This window comes from Panthera uncia, assembly GCF_023721935.1.
Source record: "Panthera uncia isolate 11264 chromosome B3 unlocalized genomic scaffold, Puncia_PCG_1.0 HiC_scaffold_1, whole genome shotgun sequence".
In the NCBI taxonomy this organism is placed as follows: domain Eukaryota; kingdom Metazoa; phylum Chordata; class Mammalia; order Carnivora; family Felidae; genus Panthera; species Panthera uncia.
Genome location: NW_026057582.1, coordinates 72,882,225 through 72,908,817, shown reverse-complemented (window position 1 = coordinate 72,908,817; position 26,593 = coordinate 72,882,225). Strand labels below are relative to the sequence as shown.

At 39.5% G+C, this 26,593-nt stretch overlaps 1 long non-coding RNA gene and 1 gene segment (V, D, J or C); one reads left to right on the top strand and one right to left on the bottom strand.

Moving 5' to 3' along the window:
- Positions 1 to 7,765, bottom strand: part of LOC125908833 (uncharacterized) — a 31,508-nt gene extending 23,743 nt beyond the window's left edge. Inside the window, exons 1-2 of the long non-coding RNA XR_007453446.1 lie at positions 5,839 to 7,765; positions 4,491 to 4,671 (exon numbers count right to left, since the gene is read on the bottom strand). This is a non-coding gene — a long non-coding RNA (uncharacterized LOC125908833). The remainder of the gene's footprint in view (positions 1 to 4,490; positions 4,672 to 5,838) is intronic.
- A 5,275-nt stretch (positions 7,766 to 13,040) lies between these two features.
- On the top strand, positions 13,041 to 14,327 carry LOC125910334 (T cell receptor alpha variable 26-2-like). The segment is given in 2 exon segments: positions 13,041 to 13,421; positions 13,894 to 14,327. Coding segments are annotated over 2 exon segments (474 nt in total).
- The last annotated feature ends 12,266 nt before the right edge of the window (positions 14,328 to 26,593 follow it).

Below are 26,593 nucleotides of genomic sequence, written 5' to 3'. Positions count from 1 at the left end.
GGGGGGTAGGTGACAAGTAGTATGTAATCAAGTTCAGTCTCAAAAAGCTATTGGGTCCCAAGTCCATCATTCACTAGCTCTGTCATATTAAGCAAGTTTCTGGGGTGGGAGGAGTAATAATTTCTCACAAGTTTCCTTGTGCCTTGCCACAAGGCAAGGATTAAGTAAGATCACATGCATGAAGTTCCTAGAACATGTTAAGTGTTCCGTAAATTTTATCTACTGTTTTTATTGGGCTATTTATTTACTATCTTTATTGTTAAACAAAAGTGGTCATTGCAAGTGAGTCTAGTTTCTTTAAATAAAATTGTGGGAGATGACCAACACGGCATGGTGGTTCCAAGATTTCTTTTTTTAGTTGGGCAGTGTGAGGGGCTGGAGGTGAGAATAGAGCAAAAAAGGTTATTTTTGCCAAATCTCACAGACTGGTTAGTGACCTGGAATCAGGGAAATAACATCTTATCATAGACATGATCTGTTGTTATAGCTGGGCCCAGGGCAGATAACATTGAATAAAATGGAAATTTTCTTTTGTCTAATGAAATGTACTTACTTAGATCACAACCAGAAGCCTAATCCGAAATACAGATAATCAGATAAGAGAGTGGACTTCAAAGAAAAGTGTTTGAAAACATGAACTGAGCAGGAAAGGAAACAGAAAAGAATGCATGGCTACTACCAGTATTATCATGAAATTCCATGTTGTAAAAATATCTATCTACCCCTATACAAGGATGGAGATCCTCCTTGGTATTTTAATTTAAAATATTTTTTCTTTGGGGTGCCCGGTTGGTTCAGTTGGTTAAGCATCTGACTCTTGATTTTGGCTCAGGTCATGATCTCATGGTTTGTGAGTTCAAGCTCCAAGTCGGGCTCTGCACTGGGGCAGTTTGGGATTCTCTCTCTCTCTCTCTCTCTCTCTGCCCTCCCCCCTCTCTTTCATGCATGTGAGCATGCTCTCTCTCTAAAAATAAATAAATAAACTTTAAAAAATGAAATATATTTTTTTATTTGGGAAAGAAAACACAGGTATTATATTTTTTAAAAAAATTTTTTAATGTTTATTTTTGACAGAGAAAGAGAGAGAGAGAGACCACGAGCAGGAGAGGGGCAGAGAGAGAGAGGAAGACACAGAATCTGAAACAGGCTCCAGGCTCTGAGCTGTCAGCACTGAACCTGATGTAGGGTTTGAACTCTGAACAGTGAGATCGTGACCTGAGCTGAAGTCGGGTGCTCAACCGACTGAGCCAGGTATTATATATTTTTAATGTCAAACCAAATCTGAGAATAAATGTACATGGCCCCCAAATTTCTGGAGAATAACTGAACAGCTTTTTCAGGAGGATAGCAGCTATCTTAAACACAACGAACAGCTAAACTTAGTCCGTGCAAGTGTGAGCAGGATATGATCTGACAACCTTTCCCTATCAAACCTGTTTTGAAACAGCTGCAGTGTCCCTCTCCACCAATTCTAGGTTGAGCTTTACAAAAAACTGAATAAGAATGAATCCCAGGCTCCGAGCAGAAGATTCCTTTCCTAGAGATAGAGGTGCCAACATGACTCTTCTCAGCATATCATAGGCACTGGTGGCCTCTGTCTTCCTTGGTAGGGATAGTTGCTGCTAGTGAAGCTGAGGACAGTTTAGGATTGAGGGGGGATTGGAGGTAGGGAGCAGAGGGGATGAACAATGGCTAACTACGACAGACATTCCTGAGAAAATAGAAGGAAGGAGAAAGGAACCAGAGTTTTTACTCCTTCTGCCTTGACCGAAGATTTAACTCATACCCTGGTAGCCAGCTCCCTTACAGATCAGTTCAGGGGATCAGTCTTGTTATTTTTTCTGTCTACAGGATCTAGCGTGTCCAAAAATGTCATTCAATCCCAACCAACACCATCTAGGCAGGAGGGCAAGATTGTGAAACTAGACTGTTCATATGATGCCAGGGTTATATGTTATGTATTGCATTGGTGCAAAAGGCCTCCCGGAAGGGAGAGAATTTTCCTCATTCCCCAGCACACAGATACAGAAACCAGTGCAACACAGGGTCAATATTCTGTGAATTTCCAGAAAGCAGGTAAAACTATCAGGCTCATCACATTATTATCATACTTGGAAGACTGCAACATATTTCTCTTGTCTCAGAGATGGCCTTACAAAAAGCCAGAACTCAACCTGTGGCAATTTCCTGTTCTTGTACTCCCAGGGAAGTCTCAAACTTTACCCAGACATGTGTTAGCAGCTGGCAGTTACAGTGTGTAAGATAAGATCCAGAAAGGAAGTTGTTAAATACATTCCAAGAAGTACTCTTTCACAGCTGGCTCTGGGACCACTCAGGACCATTTGCAAAAGTCACAGTCCTCAGATGTCATCGTATATCTATTTCTTCCCAGGGAGTATGGCATTTTTAAACTAAAGCAGCACATGAAGGACAGTATTTTAAAATTATATTTGATTATTCTAGATTTTATACCTGCTCAACTCAATCTTTTGGGGCAGATAGTTCTTTTTGAGTTCCTGGACTCAACTCCATTGTGGGGGTGGGAGGGACTTCCCACGACACCAAGCAATTGTCCAGACACTAGCTGGGGATCCTACAATTCAACTCAACTCTGACACTATCTGTCTGGAGACAGATCCCACTGGTTGAGGGCTCAGTCCCACAAGACTGCTCCCCACCACTTCAGATGCAGTTGAAAGCCCATGTTGTTACCTGTACTTCTGACCAACTTACTAGAGATGAGAGATTCCAACAACACCTTCCTTAGACCCCTGATGCCAGTTGCAAGTCCATGTTGCTATCGTACTTCTGACAAACTGGCTAAAGCAGAGGTTCCCATGACCTCCTCCTCAGGTCTCATTAATTTGCTAGAGTGGTTCACAGAACTCAGAGAAATGTTATACTTACTAGATTCTGGTTTATTAGAAAAGGATGTCAGGAACTCAGGAACAGCCAGATGGAAGAGGTGCAGAGGGCAAGGTATAGGGAAGGAGTGCGGAACGTCCATGCTCTCTCAGCCACTCTCCCAGCACCTCCCCATGTTCACCAACCCAGAAGATCTCTGTACCCTGTCCTTTTGGGTTTTTACAAAGGTTTCATCACTCAGCTATGACTGATTAAGTCACTGGCCATTGGCAGCCTCCAGCCCTCCTCCTCTCCCTGGAGTGTAGGGGGTGGGTACTGAAAGCTCCAAATGAATCACAAGGCTGGTCCCCAGCAGCAGTCCCCATCCTTAGGTTGCCTAAGCGCTTTCCAAAAGTCACCTCATTAACATAAAAGACACCTTCAAAGCTCTTATCACAGGAAATTCCAAAGATCTTAAGAGCTCTGTGCCATGAATGGGGTTAAAGACCAAATACATATTTCTTATTATAAATCAGAGAAGACACTGGGGAAAAACAAGCACACAAAATAGAAATTTATATGCTGGGATGCCTTGAAGACCAACCAGAGAAACGGAACCTCAGCTAAGACTATGGACAGGACAGAAGCATATCACACTAAGTAGGATAGTAACCTATTCTGGACCAGACATGTTTTCTTACCTGTTTGACTGCATTTCATTCTAACCCTTGCCAACTTCAGTTTGGCTTACCATGCCCTTTGACTCCCATACTCCAAGTAGCTGAATGGAGTCCCCCTACAGTCACGTGGCCATCACAAGCTTTAATTGATCATCACTGAGTTAAAGGATGCATGTGATGAGGCACTACTATATACTCTAGGGTCTGCAGTTGAGTTTGTATCTACCTGACTTGTTCATGGAAAACGAAAAGTTAGATTGCAGATTCTAAATCACAGAAGGTTTTTTTTTTATTCAGTCACCTACTTCCCAATGGTTTTTTTTGTTTTTGTTTTTTGTTTTGTTTTGTTTTGTTTTTTTGTCAAGTCCACAGGACTGGTCTTTCGATTCTGATGAGTCATTTTCCCCAAAATTCCTCCTAGGAATCCTCTGCTAAGGATAATGAAGAGACCCTATCTCACATGTCTGCAGGTCTGACACAGTGCCAAATCATTCACCTCCTTTCTTCTTCACGGTGTGCCCTGACCTAAGGCTTTGACAACTTATGAGAATCGAAAATGAAATACATCAAGTGTCAACTTTTTTGTGGTTATTACCTGTTGCTGGACAATTTGGACCTTCCTCCCCTGAAATTGTATCTTTGTGTACTGAAATTAGGATTGCTATGCTTGTTGAATACTTACTCCCATTGGTGTCGTCAATTACTTGTTCATTCCGAGAATAAAAATTAGATTCTAGGTAAAACCATTCAGTTGTTTCTAATTGCTTTAAGGGAAGTGTCTGTGTCCAAGTTCCCTTATATATATTACAAAATATTCCTCCTCATGATCTGTGGAATCAAGACCAAGGTGAATAATAATAGAGAAGATGTTCCCTGGATATCTATACTATCCATAAGCTCATCTTCAGGACCTATTTTTAAAGGTCCCAGAAAGAGCCCATCTGGGCCAGAATAAACTATCATTACCTGATTCCTCGGCCTTGCAGTGTTTCTTTGGGATTTATTCTTCTTGGATCCAGATTTACTCCCATGATTCCCAATCATGGGAATCTAGCTGAAATCACAGAATCAGCAAAGATCCCTTCTGGAACTTGCCTGTTCCTTCTTCAGCAAAGATCCAATGAAGATTCTAGTTTCTACAAAATTCCTAAAAATAAAATATAAATAGGCTCATTTTCTTAAAGGGGGTTTAGCGATCAGTAGAAGTTAAAATACAACCAGCAGAAGGTAAAACAGCGCTGTCCTATTCTGATTGAATAGGAAGGAGATATTTCAATTATGAATTGTGACTTACAATGATTATATATTTTGCAGTGCTGCATTCCTGATGCCAATATTTCAATTTTAGGTGCACTGGAAGATGGACAGAGTTCCAATTTGTCATAAGATATATAAAGCATGAAAGAGTGTCATATCCACCCTACCATGTAAAACTAGATAAACAGCAAAATCATAACTTTGCTTTTACCTATTAGAGACCTGAATTCACAAGGAAACCAAGTAGGCTGGATTCCAAACAGGAACAGGGTACTCCAAGGACAAGTAGGCATCTGGACTGGCACCACAGTAGCAGACCATAGGTAAAACAGGAGCTGGCTGCCTTATAAGCAAGAAGAAATCAGCCACAAGACTGAGTGAGGGCTCTCATGACAATGTAGAACTGCAGGGAGTCACAGACTCAAGAGGAGTCTGTATTCACTGGTGGGACCATTTTCACAGATCTCCACCTTGTGCTCGCAAAAATTGGAGCAGAGAGGGTGACAGAGGGAGCCCCATCAGAGATGTTGGTCTGCACCATGTGATTGGCTGTGACAGCAGGAGGCAAAAGTCCCTTGCCTAAGAACCTTGCCCAGGTCAGTCTCTCACAGAAAGGAAAAGCCTGAGGCTGTTGGGCATGGGGATAAAGAGCAAATTCTGTCACATGTGTGCATACACGCCTATGCACACACGCACACGCACGCGCACACACACACACACCCCTAGGGCACAGTTAAGATCCACTGCAACAGAGAGAATAGTCAAGGAAAAAGCCATCTATCTACCTTTGTCGAAGGGGCAGGAAAACATCCTGAGCTGAAAATCCTATAACAGTTCCATTAATCATTCTGCTACCAATTGTAACTGAACAAGCATGAGTTCTCTCGCTGGTGAGTTAACAAAGACTACACGGAGGGGGGAGTCGTCATACAAAGTAATCTTTCTTTGCAGCAAATAAGGAGGTCACAGGGAATAATTTCCAAAGCATGACTCTCTGCATATTCACGAAGGGGCTTGACAAAGGAGAGTTCAGTATAGAATTGTGACAGAAGCCAACCTAAGACGGCAGAGTCCAGGTCCTAGTTGATTGAAGTCATGAAGGCCAGCAAGGGTCAGTATCTTCAATTCTCTGCTCCAGTTAGCCTGGTGTTTGAGGCTCAAAGGGGCTTAAATCCTGCAAAAATGATTCAAGAATGTGTGTTAGGTCAATCCTTACTTTTGAAAAAGCACTGGGAGTTTTACTACTGATTTATCATATCTGATATGTTGGGCTTTGGAGAGACTGCTAGTTTTTGCATTCCCTTTGTTTCCTTAAAATCTTTAACTACTGAGGTTTTTGCATTTCTTTTTAATTTCCAACACCTTTTCGGAAATTCTGCAAGCAGGATGCTTGGGCAAGTAGTCCTGTTGGGCATAAATCACAAAAATAGATGCGGGCCTGAAATGATTTCTCTTGTGTCTTGAAAGCTATGCTTCATCTTTCTTTTTCTGAGGACCCCCTAACTCTGCTTACACAATGAGGAAGAGGCAGAACATTTTCTTACACAAGACGCATAGAGAAACATGTGGTGTTTGGCTGACACAGGAGCAGAGGTCCTAATGCTGAGAAAATCCAAGATCCAAGGACCAGGTACATGGATCAGTCTAAGATTGACACTGCACCAAGATAACAGAGGCTACCTATCCACACAGTAAGCCTAGCAAGCACTGAATAACAAACAGCCATCTGTTGTTGCGGGGAGCAAGAGCAAATACAGAAAGGGAGACATCTCACTGAGCAGGGACAACTTCAAGTTGAGTGTGGAGTTAAAAATTTGAAGTGGAGTACTCAAAAAGAAAGAGATTCCTTTTTTTTTTTTTTAATTTTTTTTTTTAACATTTATTTATTTTTGAGACAGAGAGAGACAGAGCATGAACGGGGGAGGGTCAGAGAGAGAGGTAGACACAGAATCCGAAACAGGCTCCAGGCTCTGAACGGTAAGCACAGAGCCCGATGCGGGGCTTGAACTCACGGACCGGACCGTGAGATCATGACCTGAGCTGAAGCTGGACGCTTAACCGACTGAGCCACCCAGGCGCCCCAGAAAGAGATTCCTTTTTAACATAACCACAAGAGTGTTCTTCCCAACAGGTACCCTCCTCAATGCCCATCACCCACCTCCCCCTCTCCCCCACCAAACCCCCCCATCAACCCTCAGTTTGTTGTCTGTATTTAAGAGTCTCTTATGGTTTGCCTTCCTCCCTCTCTGTAACTATTTTTTCCCCTTCCCTTCTCCCATGGTCTTCTGTTAAGTTTCTTGAGATCCCACAATAGTGTTCTTAAGTTTATATACATTAACAATAATTCAAGAAGCTGGAGTTTCAATGGCTCATGAAACAATAAGATTGTTTCAGGAAAACTTTGGTACTTAAGTCAGGGCAGCCTTATTGTAGAACTCTATATTTTCATGGCTTCTATTTTCTGTTCCTAGCGATGACGTGATTGGACGCTCCTGACAGAGATGTTAATTCATACACTTTTATTCGCTAGGTATAATTCTGAGGAAGTTGGCAAAAAAAAAGGATGTTTCTTATTAATATATTTATCTAAGATTTGTCACAGATGCTGACACTGTGAGTCCAAGGGTTTCTGGAAGGATCCATCACAAGTCTGGGGAAGGAAAAGAGGGTCATTCTGGTTCTCAAGTTTCCTATAGACTCTAAAAATAAATTGCAAATTCTGAAAATTATCCAGTAACTCAGCTTCATTGCTTCAACAGGGGTGAGTGGCCAAAAAAAAAGGATGTGGGGCAGAGTCCTTCAATTCTGAATGTCTGGGAGAGAAAAATAGCTGTTATCAAGTACAGTTATACTGACAGGGCTTTGAATTATTTCCTTGGTACAGGAAGGAAGCAGAGAAAGACTCTACATTTCTAACAGACTCATTCAAATGTGGATAGAAAACAGGACAGGAGATTCACAGTACTGTTGAAAAAAAAAGTTGAATGTGCCTTCTTGCATATCACAGCCACCCAGTCAGGAAACTCAGCCTTGGATTTCTGTTTAGTAGTTATATAGAACTCTTCAGGCACCTGCAGCCTGTAGCTGGGGACCCAGCCACATTCTTTGTCCTCGAGCAGGTTTGGGATTGAATGGCTTGCCGTAATGTGTTTATTTCCAATTTGAAATGAATGCAGAGATCTCATCATTGTGATTATTAAAAATTCCATTTTCAATAACTCAAGATGAGCTACTGCAATTTGTACTAGCTCCAATATATTATATTCTAGAGAAATAGTGGTGTTTTTAAGTCAATAAATAAATTGTAAGGATAACCTCATTGGGGTATTTAAGTTACTTTCATTGAAATCTTACATGGTTCATAATGTGCCAAAGAGATCTAAAACTCTTCTGGGTGACAATGTGGAAGGCCTTCAGAAAAAAAATATTGCCTTAAATAATTATGAAAACTAACACATGCTCATTATGGACACTTTTGAGAGTATAGAAAATGTGATAGAAAAATTAAAGTCATTTAAAATTCTGCTGCTCAAAGATAACCATTTACTATAAATATTCTTACTCTAGATGATCCATCTGCAAATGCCTCCGCATCAGTCTAACATATAAAATATACTTTTCATGTAACGTTTATGGCCATTCTCCTTTGTACAATCCATCTTCAAAGTATTGGGTGTTCATTATAAAAGATGCAATTCAAGGAGCAATCAGAAAAATTCCAGCAAAACTTTTTCACATTGCAACTATTCTACATTCAACAAATATTTACTGTCTGCTGTGTGTCAGACACTGTTTTTGAGTAGGATAAACAGGAAGAGATAGCAACATGTAACTCTGCCTCTCTCCTCTGCTCACCAGAAATAACTGGGAAAGTTTTTGAGGAATGTCTATACTCAGGGTTCAACTGATACTACTCATGAGTTTTGAGATTTTGCCCAAACATACCACCGATTTCTTTCATTCCTCATAGGTCTATATATACATCAGCAATGGTATGAAATTTTTCCATTTTTCCCAATGCTCCTTTATGAAAGGAAAGTAATAACTATTTTAAACAAATGATTCAAATTAGAAGGGAAGAAACGTCACCAACTCCTTTATAAGGCAAAAGAAAATAATATTTATAAAGGAAAGCTAAGAGTAGTGAAAATATTTGTAATACAAATTACTTTTGGATTTGTGAATAGGAAATAAAAACACAAGATAGAAAATAAAAATTATATAAAAGAAAATATAGTGAAAATATGTATAGTATATTCGGGAAAGTAACATTCCCTGTCACCTTTATCTCCACCAACCCTAGCAGTCTAGGAAAACCCTATTAAAATTAAATTTTTCCTTGGGTTATTTGTCTTTTTATCCTTAAGTTGTTCTTTATATATTCCAGATACTCAACCCTTAACAGATATATGATTTCCAGATAGTTTCTCCCATTCTGGGGGTTCTCTTTTTTACCTTCTTGATAGTATCTTTTGAAGTAGAAGAGATTTTAATTTTGATGAAGTCTAATCTATCTATATTTTCTTTAGTTACTTGTGTTTTGATGTCATATTTTAAAACCATTGCCCGATTCAAGGTCACAAAGATCTACATCTATGTTTTTTTTCTAAGAGTTTTATGGTTTTAGTTTGCACATTGAGGTCATTGATCCATTTCAAGTTAATTTTTTAGTACGGTGGGAGGCAGAGATAACAGTTTCATTCTGTTGCATATGGATAACAAGACTGTGGGAGTCCCTAGCCAAAAGAAAGCTGAGGAGCTATACCAATATCAGATAAAGTAGACATTAAACCAGGAATTATTAGAGATATAGAACAACTCTTCAAAATGAGGGGCGCCTGGGTGGCGCAGTCGGTTAAGCGTCCGACTTCAGCCAGGTCACGATCTCGCGGTCTGTGAGTTCGAGCCCCGCGTCAGGCTCCGGGCTGATGGCTCGGAGCCTGGAGCCTGTTTCCGATTCTGTGTCTCCCTCTCTCTCTGCCCCTCCCCCGTTCATGCTCTGTCTCTCTCTGTCCCAAAAATAAATAAAAAACGTTGAAAAAAAAAATTCAAAATGATTAAGTGCACAATCTACCAAGAAGATAGAAGAACAATTCTATTTTTATATGCACCTAATAGCATGGCTTCAAAATATATCAAACATAAATCAGTAGAATTAAACCAGTAGAATTTGTTGATGTAAAAATCAACAAACAAATATACAACCACAGTGGCAGGCATTAACACACATGTCTCAGTAGAAATGTAGAGAAAATATGACCAACACAATTAATATTCTTTACCTACTTTACATATCTCAGAACACTTTAACCTCAAACAACAGAATATATATTCTTTTCAAATGCCCACAGAATACTGATCAAAGTTGACTATATTCAGGATCTTAAACCAAGACTTAATCAGTTGCAAAGGATTTAAATCATTCAGAATATAGTCTCTGATCACAATAATATTAAGTGAGAATTCAATAACAAAAAGATAATTAAACTTCATTTTTGTACCTTGCTGGATAGAATAGCCATTTTTCAAGTGTATTGCTACAGAAGAACATCAAGGCAAAGCAGAGGTTTGTGGTGGGATAGATTTTCAGTCTCTGCATATAGCAGTGGGACATCCCACTTGTGAACCTTACTTCCTATTTGGGGACAGAAACATCTTATAGCCCCAGGAACCCTACACTCAGAGACTCAGATAAGAGCTGGTCTCTGGACTGGAGTGAGACTAAGAGAAATTTCAACCAGAAGAATTTCTATCATGCTCTGCCCTGGCCTGCTGTGGGCATTCCTGGCCTCCTTTGGCTTCAGTAAGAGTGGCCGTAAACATGAGGCCTCAGCTGCCTCTTCTAGTTCGAGAATGGGACTCTGCAAGCTGTAACGGACAGGGATATTAAGAGGGAAGAGAGATGATGGGCAAATGAAATGCTATGTGGTTCTTTTCTTTCTCCTTGTGTCATAAATTAATCCAGTCCTCATGACCCATCTGAGACATTTCAGAGAACCAAACTTCCTTTCTTTTTCCATAGATCCGGCATGGCTGAGAGAGTGATCCAAATGCAGAATACGGTAATAATTCAGGAAGGAAAAGCTGCCACCATGGAGTACAAGTATGAAACCAGTTGGAGTAATTACTATACTTTGTATTGGTACAAACAGCTTCCCAGTGGAAGGATGCATTTCCTCATTTACCAGGATGAAAGCAAGCCAAATGCAAAGCAGGGTCGCCTCTCCATGAACTTTCAAAAGACAGAAAAATCCATCGCTCTCACCATCTCTCTCGTACAACTGGCAGACTCGGCGGTGTATTTCTGTGCTCTCAGTAGTTCCACGGTAATAAAAATAATAGTGGAAGATGAACAAAAACCTTGGAGCTCCACAAAGGCAGCCACCTGCTTAGAGGCTTAGGAAAAACCCATGAACCACTGACAGGAAGAAGGAAGGCACTGTGGTAGCCCAGTTGAGACTTTCTAATGTAAACTTCCTTTCTATTAAAAAAAATGTTCTCCTAATTGAGCTCAGTGTATAAAACAATATTGTTCCCTGAGACTGCCAAGTATTACATTTGTATCTTGGGTTAAAGTAAACCACCCAGTGCTTCTCTAATTGTCCCTAAACAGGCTTGTTAAAAAGGAAACAGAAGGCTCAAAATGGAGTCACTTGTGCTAAACCCCACATCAGTAAACCAAGACTTAATCCCTAACCTAACTGTAGTTCCAACCTTCCAGGAATGTAAACTTTAACCAGTTAACATGGAATTACCTAGTCAGCATTAGTGAGATAACCTGCCAGATAGATCCCCTCTGTTCCCCTTAGAAAAGCGACTTGCCTAAAACAATGCATTATTTGCTAATAGTTTCCTTTTTCTGCCCCTTTTCACCAAATCCTATGCTAAACAACAAACAATGTAGGCTTTGGGAACTGCCTTCAAACACAGGAAGAAGAAAGTACTAAGGGAAGTGAAAAGAATTTGGTTGAGAGTGAGTTTTACAACTACTTCTGGGAGAAAAAACCTAACAGAAATAGTTCTAAAATCCCTGAGTGACTGAAAATAATTCAGTCTTTCATCTCAGAGTATTGTGGTAGGAAGGTCTTCACTGAGCCTTCCACTAGAGGGAGGTATCATAGACAAGGTATTTAACTTTAGACCTAAAACACAAACCTTGAAAGACTGTGGACAGACTTGGTTCCTAGTTCTAAGTAAAGAAGTTCATACACACGGTCACAAGAGGGGGCTGTTACACCTGCAAACCAAAGCTCCTTCCAGACTGAGGGGGAGATTATCACTGAGTTGAGCAAAAATTTTACTTTCCTCCCCTGTCACCTTGCACTTCATAATCTCACGTGGAATGAGAACACAGCTTCAAGGACATAGGTAAACCTCTTATCCAATGCAGAGCAAAGAGCGGACCTCTCATGGGAAGAAAAGAAAGAGGTGATTAATAGTTTAATTTTTAATGGCCAAATATTGGTTCCTATAGTAAAGTGATAAGCTTAGTTATTAGAGCAGAGAAGGATGAAAAATTTTAATTTTATTCTATCCCATTTCTTTAATAACAACCATTTCTTTAGAATAAATAGGGAAACTCTTTTATGTTTATTTCCACCTCTTGTAAAATGGCTTCATTTCAAATAATCTCTTCTCATTCCTTCCTTCTTTTTAGCGGCCTCAATGCACACCACCACTAGGCTTGGAGATGAGAAAATATGTGTTGAAGATGGGCTCAGGTGGGATAGGAATAAGTACCATTCAAGTCATTGGTTTCTGTATCAAGACCAGAGGCATCCAACAACGTCTGTCTGGAAGAAGCTTAAAATATCATTTCAGGAGCCAACATGGAAGACCTGAATACCAGGCACCTTGGCTTTTTTTTTTTTTTTCACTTTGGCTTTTACACTGGATTCCAATTTTTTCTTTTCCTGTTAGAGTACGCACAGTAGTATCATACAACTGTGAAGTTATTTTTGTCATAAACTTGCAAATATTTTCTTCCAATGTTATTGGATTTTTAGCTCAGCTTATGGTCATTTTTTTTAACCAGAAAGAAGTTTCTAATTTTTGAAGTTAAATTGTCTGTTACTGCTCCTGAGATGTACTTTCTCTGGCTGAGCATACAGATAGGAATTCTCGTCTTCCTTATACAGTCCAGGGCTCAATATAGGTTTCTTGCATTAAAAGACATTCATACCAGCTCAGCAGAACATCAAGTCACCAATTAGTGGTGGGTTTTGCCTTGTGCCACAAATGAGAGTTGGATAATCTCTTTGGGGATGATTTTGCTCATTCAGCTGCACTCAGACATAGCCAATTTGAGTTTGAGCCTTGAAAAGGATCTTAGTGTAAGCCCTTTAAATTAGGTCTGGACATTGGGAAAATACCCTTGTTCTCTTTTAAAATTTTTTGTTTAATCCTAGGAGTGGGAGTAGACCCAATCAAGAGACTGCTCCGTGTTCAGCTGATGCTTGGCTTGGAAACACCCAACTGGAAAGCTGCCTGGCAGAGGGCTATGCTACTGGCTGCCTAGGTCTTGCTGGGACCTCCCCCAGTGTAGGCTAAGATACAGATCCTGAGCTCTGCGACCTGGGACTCCAGTTTGCACTTGAACTATGAGATCACTGACGGGATTAGCTATTCTCCTAACTTTAGGTAAGTGATCTAGGTCTAATAAAGAGAACTCTCTCAGCTAAAGCAAAAGGCAGGCAACTGTTTCTTCTATTTCTCCCACTATACTTACCAAATGGCTGGCAAAATTTGCATTTATACACTTCTGTTCATCTATGTTTCTCTAGAGAGTGTCTCTGAGTATCATTGTGAGGAGAAAATCATACCCACCATTTACAGAAGACCTCCTGAGTCTCACAGCTCTCAGGCTGTAAGGAGTTTTGAGGTCCTTGAGACCAAGTGTCATGGAACACAGAAATTTATCTTTGGCCTTGTGGATCTGGAGGGATCAATAATACATGCCAGTAATATTTCTCTCATCGTGTGTAGCACACACAAAAATGCTTAGGTTTTGGGACAAGGCCAAGAGGAGAGTTCTGGGAGTGCTTGTGAACCTGACCTTAGAGGCACCCACAACTGACCACCAGAGCTAATCTATTGTTTCTCAACCCCTCAGGTATTATGAGCGATGCTAAGACCACACAGCCAAATGCAATGGAGAGTACAGAAGAGGAACCTGTACGCCTGCCCTGCAACCACTCCACAATCAGTGGGAGTGAGTACATACATTGGTATCGACAGATTCCCCACCATGGGCCAGAGTATTTGATTCATGGTCTAAAAGACAATGTGACTAATGGAATGGCCTCTCTAACCATCGCAAAAGACAGAAAGTCCAGTACCTTGATCCTGCCCCGGGTTACCCTGAGAGATGCCGCCGTGTACTACTGCATCACCAGAGACACACACTGGGACAGATGGGGCCGCACCTGTACACTATCTGCCTGGCGGGGAGGGGAGGGGAGGGAAAGGGGGGGAAGGGAAGCAGCAGCTGCCATCTCAAGAGGTCACTGCACAAGAATGAGCCGGAGCCCAGTAGAAGAGACGTAAAGAAGAAAAGGGGGAAGAGGTGAAGAGAAGATTGTAAGGAAGTCAAGGAAGAAAGAATAAAAGGATCAAAGAGGATGCAGAAGAAGGGCTTAGTTATTAAAGGGAAGGACTAAAACGCTTGCAAGGAAACGAAGAGACACAACTGTAAACCTGCCATAAAGGGAAAGGGAAATGAGAATCTGCCATAGCTCTTTGTTTTTTTTTAATTTAATATATTTTTAATTAATTAATTTTAAATCCAAGTTAGTTAACATATAGTGTAATAATGGTTTCAGGAGTAGAATTTAGTGATTTCATCACTTACATATAACACCCAGTGCTGCCATAGTTCTTTGTCTTCATCAAATGTTGCTTTCTATATAGGTCTCCCCAAAATAGGTGGGGACAACCATTGGGTTGTCTCACAGACTTTCTTCACTCAGATCGGAGGAGGCACCCAACCTCTGGATATCTCACCAATTAGTCCTTCCAACTTCTCAAAAATGGGAATGAATTTCAGAAACTGATTCATTTGCCCTTGAGAAAATTTGGAATTTTCTTTGTTGCTTATCTGTACAACACACATCACCGGGATAGAGGCAATTTGGGGAAAGGGGTAACTATAGGACAAATATGTGGATATTTCATTTTTAGGTTTTATGCTAAGATATTATTATTACACAACACACACACACAAACACACACATTTTCTCTCATTGCAAAAGACTCAAGATATTATTACATAAGGACGTAGAGTAAAGCCTGAAAGTCCAACACTGACTCTCCCAATCTCCACTTCATTTCCTTCTCAGCTCCTACGATAACCCATTTTGACATCTTGGAGTATGTCTTGATAATCTCATCCCCTTTCATTTATAAGAGCGTTCATATAAATACCCAATTCCCTTATATAAATTGGATTATACCATGTGTATTTTCCTGCAGCTTGGGTTTTTTTTAATGTAAAAATGTATTCTTGAGGGGCGCCTGGGTGGCTCAGTTGGTTGAGTGTCCGACTTCGGCTCGGGTCATGATCTCACAGCTCGTGAGTTTGAGCCCCGAGTCAGGCTCTGTGCTGACCGCTCAGAGCCTGGAGTCTGTTTCAGATTCTGTGTCTCCCTCTCTCTCTGCCCCCGACCCACTCACATTCTGTCTCTTTCAAAAATAAATAAACATTAAAAAAAATTTTAAATGTATTTTTGAGATGTGCTCATAGACACACATGTGCACACACAGACTTTCTAGTATGACTGCATAAAAATTTAATTAGCCTGCACACTTACTAATAATATTTAAATTTTTTTACTTCTCTTAGTTATCTTAACCAGAATCATAAATCAACAAATATATATACATATGATATATATACATATATATTTATATATGGATGATTTCTTAGAAGTGAAATTGCCAGTCAAAGGATATGTCTATTTTATATTTTTACAGATATTGAAAATTTGCCTTCCAAAATGGCTCTACCAGTCTACACTGCAAAACACAGCATATGGGAAACCTATTTCCCTGCATTTTGGTTAACACTATTATCTATGTGTTTTAGAATTTAGACACCTTGAAAGTATTTTGTTGGTTTCATTTGCATTTTCTTGATGGTTCAACAACATAGGGTAGTTGAACAACTTAGCTTGTGTGTTTGCACTTTTATAGATTATCTTTTTCTTGTTTATTTGTAAAAATTCTTTTTAATAATATGAATTACTTTCCCTGTTATATATATTGCACAGACTTTCTCCAAATGTATTACATCTTTTAAGTTTGCTTATTCAATGATTATTGGGGATATTTTAAATTTTTTTTTTTTAATATATGAAATTTATTGTCAAATTGGTTTCCATACAACACCCAGTGTTCTTCCCAAAAGGTGCCCTCCTCAATACCCATCACCCACCCTCCCTATTTTAATTTTTATACCATCAAATCTAAGCCTTCTAGGAAGACTTTACCTATCTCAAGTTGATAAATTGAAATTCTTACATTTTCTTCTAATCAAGAACATTCTTTTAATCTGTTTGAAGGAGGAACTTGTGAGCCCTGCTAGGGTTAGATATTTGATGAGGGGAGACAGGACTCTTGATCAAAATGATGGACTCCACAATTCTGCACTTTACTTATATAGAAGAGATGCCATGTAAGTTGAATTTCAAAATCAAAGAGTAACAGGCTTACTGATTTAAAAAAACCTTACCGTTTGTTATGGGTTGAATTGTGCCACCCTCCCAACACACACATGAGATTCAAACACACACACACACACACACACACACACACACGTTGCAGTCCTAACCTCCAGTACTTCAAAATATGACCTTATTTGGAAATAGGGTCTTTACAGAGACAATCAAGTTAAAATCAGATCATTATGGGTGGGCCCTAACCCAACATGACTTCTATCCTTATAAAAGAGAAAAATTTGGAGACAGACACACACAAGGCAAATGCCTTGTAAACATGAAGGCAGAGATCAGAGTAATGAGTCTTCAAGCCCAGAAGAGAGGCATGGAACAGATCCTTCTCTCATGCCCCTCAGAAGGAAATAATCCGCTGAAATCTTGACTTTAGACTTCTAGGCTCCAGGGCTGTGAAACAATTTATTTCTGTTTCTGGAGCTGTGCCGTTTGTGGTACTTTGTTCCAGCAGCCCTAGCACACGCTACATTGTTCAAATTCCTTCCAAGTGGGTGAGATCTAGGATAGGAACCCTCCCGCCTCCCCATCAGTCAGCCAAGGTGCCCTTGTGCACTTGTGCCTGTGATGTTCTTCACTCGAAGTGACACATCTATTTTATTCCTTTCCCTAAACTAGAAGCTGATCAGGAAAATGCTCTCCTCAGAAGGCAAAATAAAGGCTTTCCCACATAAACTCAGATTGAGAAAATCCATTGCTAACAGGGATCTGCTTAACAAGAAACACTAAAGGAAAGTTTTCAAAATGAAATGAAATTATATTAGTACACTTGAAACTAATATAACACTGTATATGAATTAGACTTCATTTAAGAAGAGAAGAAGGAAGGAAATGATATCAGATGGTAATTTTTAAAAATATAGTCTCAAAAAGAAATCACCCATAGTGGGGCTCAAACTCATGACCCCGAGATCAAGAGTTGCATGCTCTATTGACTGAGCCAGCCAGGCACCCCTCAGATGGCAATTTGAATGCATCTAAAGAAATAAAACGCCCAAGTAAAAGTAATTATAATTATACAAGTAAATAGATAGAAAGGAAGTATACATATGTTTTTCTTTCATTTTCTTAATTGATTTAAAAGAAAATTGCATGAAACAATAACTTTCAAACTGTATGGCAGACTTATAGTTTATAAACTTATAATATATGTAATAATAACAAAAGAAGGGGGCAGGGAACGGAACCATTTGGGAGAAAAGAAAAGACATCAGACAATAATGCAAAACCACAGGAAGAACACTGCAAATAGTCAATATTTGGATTATTATAAAAAGCCCTTTAAATATGTTTTCTCCTTTCTCTTCCTAATTTTTAAAAACGAAGATAGTAGAAAGTAAAAATTATAATGCACTGTTGTTGGGCTTATAGCATATATAGGCATGATATATATGACAGGAATAGCCCAAAGGAGGAGGGAAGAAATTGAGCTACCTTAGAGCAAAGTTTCTGTGTTTTATTGCAATTAAGTTAGCATTAACCTAAAAGCGATTATAATAAATTAAGACGTACATTGCAGAAACTTCCGGTTTCAGTTTCCACATGGAGGGAGCTTGGAAGTCATCACTCCATTCTAATAATAAGTAAAAAGCTGAACAAACTGAAAAACTATCAACTCTTCTTGGTGAGGAGGACACAGGCTAACGGGCCACACCCTAGACTGGAAAGACAGGCAAATACTACAGGGATTCACTGTTTACTGGAGCAGAGATTCACAAACAGAAATCACCTCAGGAGCCAAAGCCTGATAGGAAAACCTGAATTGTAATTCATGAATTGCTGGAGGCTCAGTGTGGACAAGTCTGAGAATTAAAAACTCCAGGAGGCCCCGGTAACAGGGTGTGCCCACAGTTTTGTGAAATAGATCTCCAAAGGTTTTCCAAAGTAAATTTCAGAGAAAAATCCCTTTCTGCTTCTGGCAGGTGGTGGCAGGAGGGGGGGGGGGGGGTGGGGGGGGGGGGGTACTGGCAAGGGCACTCTGTTCAAAAAAAATTTTTTAATGTTTATTTATTTTTTTGAGAGAGAGAGAGCACAGGAGCCAGTGCAAGCAGGGGAGGAGCAGAAAGAGAGGGAGACACAGAATCAGAAGCAGACTCTAGGCTCTGAACTGTCAACACAGAGCCCAGTGCTGGGCTCAAACCCATGAACTGTGAGGTCATGATCTGAGCCAAAGTCAGACCGTTAACTGACTGAGCCACCCAGGCGCTCTGCAAGCATCAAATCAGATACAGCAAGGATGCTGGAATTATCAGACCAGGAATTTAAAACAACTATAATTTGCTAAAGAACTTAATGGATAGGGCCCCCCCCCAGGTGGCTCAGTTGGTTGAGCATCCCATTTCGGCTCAGGTCATGATCTCACTGCTTGTGGGTTCAAGCCCTGCATTGGGCTCTGTGCTGACAGCTCAGAGCCTGGAGCCTGTTTTGGATTCTTTGTCTCCCTCTCTGCCCCTCTCCTACTCCTTCTCTGTCTCTCAACAATAAATAAATGTTAAAAAAAAAAAATTAATGAAAAAACTTAAAAAAAAAAGAACTTAATGGATAAACTAGACTGCACATAAGAACAGATGGGCAAGGTAAGCAGAGAGATGGAAAGCCTAAGAAAGAACCAAAAAAAGGAATGCCAGAGAAGACAAACACTGTATCAGAAATGAAAAATGCCTTTAATGGACTTATTAGTAAATTGGACACAGCTGAGGAAAGACTCTCCGAGCTAGATGGTATATTAATAGAAGCCTTAAAAATTGAAGAGCAAAGAGAAAAAAGACTGAAAAAAAGGAACAGAATGTCCAACAACTGTGGCAACTACAAAGGTGTGACATACACATAATGGGAATGCCAAGGGTAGAAGAAAGAGAGAAAGGAACAGAAGAAATATCCATGCAATGAATGAGACCAAAAGAAAAAAGAAAAGACAATCATATGAGCAAAGAAAAAGAAACTTCTGGTTTACAAACAACATAATTGTCTATGTAGTGAATCCTACAGAATCTGTGATTTTAAAAAGCTACTATAGGGGCTCCTGGATGACTAGGTCTTAGTTTCAGCTCAGGTGGTTATCTCATAGTTCGATTAATGAGTTAGAGCCCTACATGTGGCTCTGTGCTGACAGTGCGAAGCCTGCTTGGGATTCTGTGTCTCCCTCTCTCTCTCTCTCTCTCTGCCCCTCCCCCTGCTCGTTCTCTCTCTCTCTCTCTCTCTCTCTCTCTCTCTCAAAAATAAATAAATAAACATTAAAAAAATTAAAAAAATTTTTAAAGCTACTATATAGCTATCAGTGAGTTTGGCAAAGTTACAAGATACAGTCTCAAAATACCAATTGTACTGTGTTTCTATGTTTTAATAATAAACAATCAAAATTGAAATAAAATATAATACATATCATACAGTTTATAATGGCATCAACAAACTAAATTTAGCACCCAATTTGACAAAGATGTGCTACACTTGTACACTGAAAGATATACAAAAATTTCTGAGGGAAACTTCAGAGCTAAATGAATGTAGAATTATTGTATTCATGGCTTGGAAGACCCATATTAAATGTTAATTCTCTCCAAATTGATTTACATATTCAATGTAATACCAATCAAGATCCCAGCAGAAAGTTTTGTTGATATTGACAAAAGGATTGTAAGGTATGCATGAAAGTTAAAAGGGACTATGTTAGTAAAAACATTTTGAAAGCAATAGCAAATTTAAGGAACCAACACTATTATTATTGTTTTTATGAAAATACAATAATTGAGAAACCATGGGATCGATGTAAAGGTAGACAGATGTAACACTGGAACAGAATAAAAGGTCCAGAAATAGGCTCACACATATATGGTCCGTTGACTTTCAGTAAAAGTACCATAACAAGTCAATGAGGAAAAAATAATCTTTTTAACAAATCATGCTTAATAGCTTAATAGCATGGTTGGATAGCCATATTCAAAAATATAAACCTTAACCCTTAGCTCACACAATATAAAAAATTGACTCCAAATAGATTATAGAACTAAATGAGAGGGCTAAAACTGTGAACTCCTAGAATAAAACAGCAGGGAAAATCTTAGATACTGTGGATTTGGCAAAAATCAATTAATTATGATGCAAAGGATACATGACATAAGATTTTAAAATCTACACAAGTGAAAAATAGAACTACCATATGATCTAGCAATCCCACTTCTGGGTATATGTACAGAGGAATTGAAGTCAGGATCTCAAAGATATCTGTATTCCCATGTTCACTGCAGCATTATTCACAATAGACAAGACACGGAAGTAACCTAAATGTCCACTAACAGATAAATGGATAAAGAAAATGTGGGGGCGCCTGGGTGGTTCAGTCAGTTAGGTGTCCGACTCTTGATCTCAGCTCAGGTCATGATCTCACAGTTTGTGAGTTCGAGCCCTGCATCGGGTTCTGTGCTGACAGTACAGAGCCTGCTTGGGATTCTCTCTCTCCCTCTCTCCCGCCCATCCCCCACTCTTGCTCTCTCAAAATGAATAAATAAACTTAAAAAATGTGGTGTTTACATACAGTAGAATATGATTCAGCCTTTAAAACAGAAGAAAACCCTGCCACTTGTGACAAATGGATGAACCTGGAAGACATTATGCTAAATGAAATAAGCCAGACAGAGAAGAACAAACATTACATGATCCCCTTATATAACAAATCTAAAAATCATCGAATTCATAGAGGCAAAGGATAGAATAGTGGTTGCTACGGGCTGGAGGAAGCAGGAGTGGGGAGATGTTGGTCAAAGGGTGCAAAGTTTCAAATATGCAAGATAAATATGTCATAGAGATCTACTGCAGAGCACAGTGCCTATAGCTAACAATATTGTATTGTATACTTTAAAATTTGCTAAGAGAGTAGACCTCTGTTCAGGGTTTCTATCACAAAAAAATAAAAATAAAAATTTAAAAATAGAGAGCAGGAGGAAACTTTTGTAGGTATGGATATATCTATGGCATTGATTGTAAGGATAGTTTCGTGAATACAGACTTATTTCCAAACTCACCCAGTTGTATACATTAAACACATATAGCATTTTGTATGTCAATCACACCTCAATAAAGTGGGTTTAAAAAAATCAGTACCGTGGACTTCACAATATTAAAAATGTTTTCTCTTTAGGGATGACTGGGTGGCTTAGTTGGTTAAGCATCCAACTGTTGTTTTTGGCTCAGGCCATGCTCTCACGGTTCATGAGATTGAGCCCCACATTGGGTTCTGTGCTTACAGTACAGAGTCGGCTTGGAATTCCCTCTCTGCCCCTCCCTCGTGCATGTACACACACACACACACACACACACTCTCTCTCTCTCTCTCTCTCTCTCTCAAAAATAAATAAACTTAAAAAAAAATGTTTGTTCTTTAAAAGACATTGTTAGGAAAATAGAAAACAGAAGCCATAGCCTAGAAGAAAATCTTTGCAGAACATATACCTAAAAGCAGACCTATATCTAGAATATATATTTTAAAAGCTCTCAGAACTTAATAAGGACAATTTTTTTAATGGGTTAACAATTTGAACAAACACTTAACCAAACCAAACCAAAAACCCTATGTATAGTAAATAAACACGTGGAAAAAAATGCTAGCATCATTATTCTTAAGGAAAATGCAGGTTAAAATGACAGGATACCACTACATACTTACTAGAATGGCTAAAATATAAGTGACAGACCATACCAAGTATTGGTGAAATCTTGGAGAAACTGGAACTCCTACACTGTTGGGAATGTAAATGGTACAATCACTGAGAAAGCAGTTTCACCATTTATTAACAAGTTAAACATGAACCCACCATTTAGCCTAGCAATTACACTTCTGGGTTCTAACCCAAAAGAAATTACAGTTTATGTCTATATAAACAATTATAAGTGAATCTTCACAATTGTTTGGAAAACAGTAATTGGAAATAACCAAGAAGTCCATCAACAGGTGAATGGATAAATACATTGTGGTATAGCTACACAATGGAATACCAGTCAACAATGAAAATGAATCAGTTACCGATAAATGTAACAACATGGATGAATCTCAAAAGAAATATGCCAAAAGACACCAGATGAGAGAATACACACTCTATGATTCTATTTACATAAAATTCCAGAAAATGCAAGCCCTTTTAGTAAGAGAAGGCAGACCACTGATTGCCTGGGGCTGAATAGGGGTTGGAGTGAAGTGCCAGGAAAGTATACCAGAGGGGTTAAAAAGGAGCACGATGAATAGGGTCACAAGGTGGGGGGGGGGGGGGGGAAGGATCTGAGGAGGTGCATATACTCAGTATGTTGATTGTGATGATGATTTCACATTTGGACGGGTGAAGCAGAGCAGAGACTCAGTGTTTTAGAAGATAAAATCATGGAGAATAATGTAGCAGAAAAAAGAGGGAAACAAAGGCAAAAGATCAAGATCCAAGACTTAGAGAGCTCAGTGACTTATGATTTCACATTTGTATGCCCATGTCAAAAATGATCAAATTGTACATTTTAAATATATGCAGTTTATTATGTCAAGTATGCCTCAATAAAGCAGTTTTTTGAAAGACCAAAATCAAAGGCAGGCAGAACTAAATGTTGAAAACCAATTAATCAGTGTTATAGAGAGCAGAATTTTTCATTTTCCTTTTATTACAAGGGGAAACTGTTTCAAGCATGCAAAGGTAACAGGATATTTTCTATATCTAATCATAAATACCATACCTGGTGTAATAAATAAGTGTACCTCATATATATAAATTAATTTTGAAGTCCTCCATTATTCAATATTTCTCAGTCTGGCCAAAAGGTGGCAGTGTTTAAAAAGTGTTTGAGTTCAGGTTTGTGCAGCGCGGGAAGAACAGGAAAACAAGTCTGGTCTCTGGCTCAGTCTCCTCCCACCCATGAGAGACCCCTGAGCTAAAGTAAACTGTGCTGTGAAAGCTCGTATGACAACACCTGATCGGGCTGTGTTTTCTGATGAACCAAAGGATGGAGACTCTCCTCCAAGTACTCATAGGAATATTAGAGTTGCAAGTGGCCTGTAAGTATACGGTTCATCTAGGAGAGTCAGGGGATGGTGACAGCTCCCGGAGGGCAGGAATTGAGTCCTCTTCTTGTCCCGGGTAGGCCCATTTGAGAGCCAGTTACATGTTGGAAAGATAGACAATATTCTATGTTGATGTGATAACGTTGTTCCTGGAGGGAGGTGAAGAGCTCGGCGGAGAAAAACCTTCCCTACTGGGGTCATGATTGATCTTACGCCGGTCTTCTGTATTTTCTTTATATTGTCTCTTTGAACAGGGGTCAGTAGCCAAGAACTGGAGCAGAGTCCACGTTCCCTGATCATCCAAGAGGGAGAAGATTTCACCATAAACTGCAGTTCATCAAAGACTTTATATACCCTGGGCTGGTACAGGCAAAAGAATGGTGAAGGTCTAAGCTCCTTGATGATGTTACAGAAAAGTGGGGAAGAAAAGAGTCATGAAAAAATTACTGCTAAGTTGGATGAGAAAAAGCAGCAAACTTCCCTGCATATCACAGCCTCCCAGCCCAGCCACTCAGGCATCTATCTCTGTGCAGGAGATACACTGTGATCTCCAGACCTGTGCAGGCTGTCCCCAAACATGCAGCTGGGCCACAGATGCTCTGTTGACACAGGGCTCCGAAGGGGTGACTGGACGCTTGCCAAGATGAGAAGCCTTAGGAAGATGCCGTAGTCTCATTGCAAAACAAAAACAAAAACAAAACAAAGAAACAAAAGCAAAAATTCAAACAAAAAAATAAAAAACAAAAACACACACAAGAAGAAGAAAGTTCTGGAGTGAGAGTAGGGGAAGCTCTACCTTGATTCCCTAATTTCATTTGATTTTCTGTCTAGGTAATGAGTACTTTTTAGTAGATAGAACCTCAAACTGGGATAAGAATGGCATGGATTTCAGTGATTTTTGCAATAACTGTGCACAAACCTTGTGGCTTTAGTGTCCCAAGGAAACTCTTTCCCTTCTGCTACTCACTCAGCTTATTAACAGAAAGAAATTCTGAGTCATTTAGGAGATTCCTTGTGGCATTTTAGGACTATACCATGAGTATCAGGGCAGCAATATTGTCGCACTGGGAGGAGTCAGGGGCAATATTTTTTTTCCTAAGTTTATATTACAAATATAGAGATATACAAATGGATGGATAGATAAATGACAGAGAGACCGAAAACAGTTCACAGACTGCCCCTCTCTTCTCCAACAATAGGGCCTCACTCGTTCTCACTGCCCACTGGCTGCAGCCCCTCACTCTGATGTAGTTTCAAAAAGAAACAAATTATATTTCATCCTTGAAGCAGCGTTCATCTTACAGACATTTTTCCCACTTGTCTTATCCATTGTCTTTGATGAAAGATGTGCACTTAAGGCCAGATGCGCATGCAGAGATTTTGTCCTTAGTTTTTCCCCATCCCCACACCTTTGTGAACCTCCCTCCTATCAGCCACTCCTGCTTTTCCCCAAACTCCTAATGTACTCTGCGACCTTTTAACACCCTTTTGCCCACCCAAAGCCTAATGTTTCCAGTCACCAAATTGCTTTCCAAAATCTTCTCCCACTTTATCGATTCCATATCCATTTCCCAGCTCAGTCTCCAAAATGAAGTTGGTTTGTAACCTAACATCTCAGTGCAACATTCTAGATTAGCTCTCCCTGGATTGCTTGTATTTGAAAAGGGAACATTGGAGGAGATTCAAAGGGAGTAACCTCCAATGGTGCCCTTTCTCTTAGGGTGACTGTTGGAGAGAAAGGACATTTTGTGTCAAATGCTGTTTCCCACACTGCTAAACCATAGTGTACCCATCTGGGGTGACTCCCGTGGGCGAGGGTACAGGCACCACATTGCAAAAAAATTTTTTTTAAATATTTTATTATTCAAATTTGCTTATAAGGATAATATAATCCAGAAAAGAAAAAGAACAGAGATTCTATTGCTTGACACTACACACAGTAATTTGTAGTATCTCGTATCTAAGATAGACACAATCTACGTACAATCATTGTGATAGATGTGTGCAACACACAACATTGAAAGAACCATGGCCATTTAGATTCAATACCATAAAAGGCATAGAATGACAGATATTATTATATGCATTTTACTCATGGGAAAGCTGAATGAGAGAAGATATTAGCATCAATGAATGCTTTTGAAAACTAGAATTCTAGGGGAACACATTGGACGCCACAGCCACTCCAGAGACATAGAGGCCACTCGCCTATCACGTGATGAATCCTTACCTTGCCTGCTTCCTTTTAGTGGGTGCCCCTGAACAAATTTTCTGAAGCCAGAAGGCAGGTTGTGCTTTGCATTCTGTAAAATGCATATCAGAAAATGATGGAGATGTGGTATATACACTTGGAAATCAAAAAGAATGAAATCTTGCCATTTGCAACAATGTGGATGGAACTACAGTGTATTATGCTAAGTGAAATAAGTTAGGCAGCGGAAGACCAATATATGATTTCACTCCTATGTGGAATTTAAGAAACAAAACAGATGAACATAGGGGAAGGGAACCAAAAACAAGATAAAGATAGAGAGGGAGGCAAAGCATAAGAGACTCTTAAATACAGAGAACAAACTGAGGGTTAATGCAGGGGAGATGGGTAGGGGATGGACTAAATGGGTGATGTACTTGGAGGGCATTTGTTGGGATGAGCACTGGGTGTTGTTAAGTGATGAATCACCAAATTCTACTCCTGACACCAATACTACACTGTATGTTAACTAATTTGAATCTAAACTTAAAAAAATTAAAAAATGATGGAAACTGGGTTACTCTGCTCCTGACCCTACCAGGTAACTGAGTTAGACCTTTTTTGAGTCTCAAATCTCTCCCCTGGGCCAATGTATGCAGCCTATGTATCAGTGTCCTGCACTGAAAAGTGGTGGCTTCTCATATTTACTTTAGTTTATTTTATTTTTCTGGGGTTCCTGATTGGTATCTTTTTTCTCCTCCAACTTTAAATAGTAATAATCTATCCTTTTTTGGCAGGGTTTTCATTCTGCACAAGCTCGCTAAAGCCATTTGCTGTGCTTGATTTTCTGGCAGAGTCATTC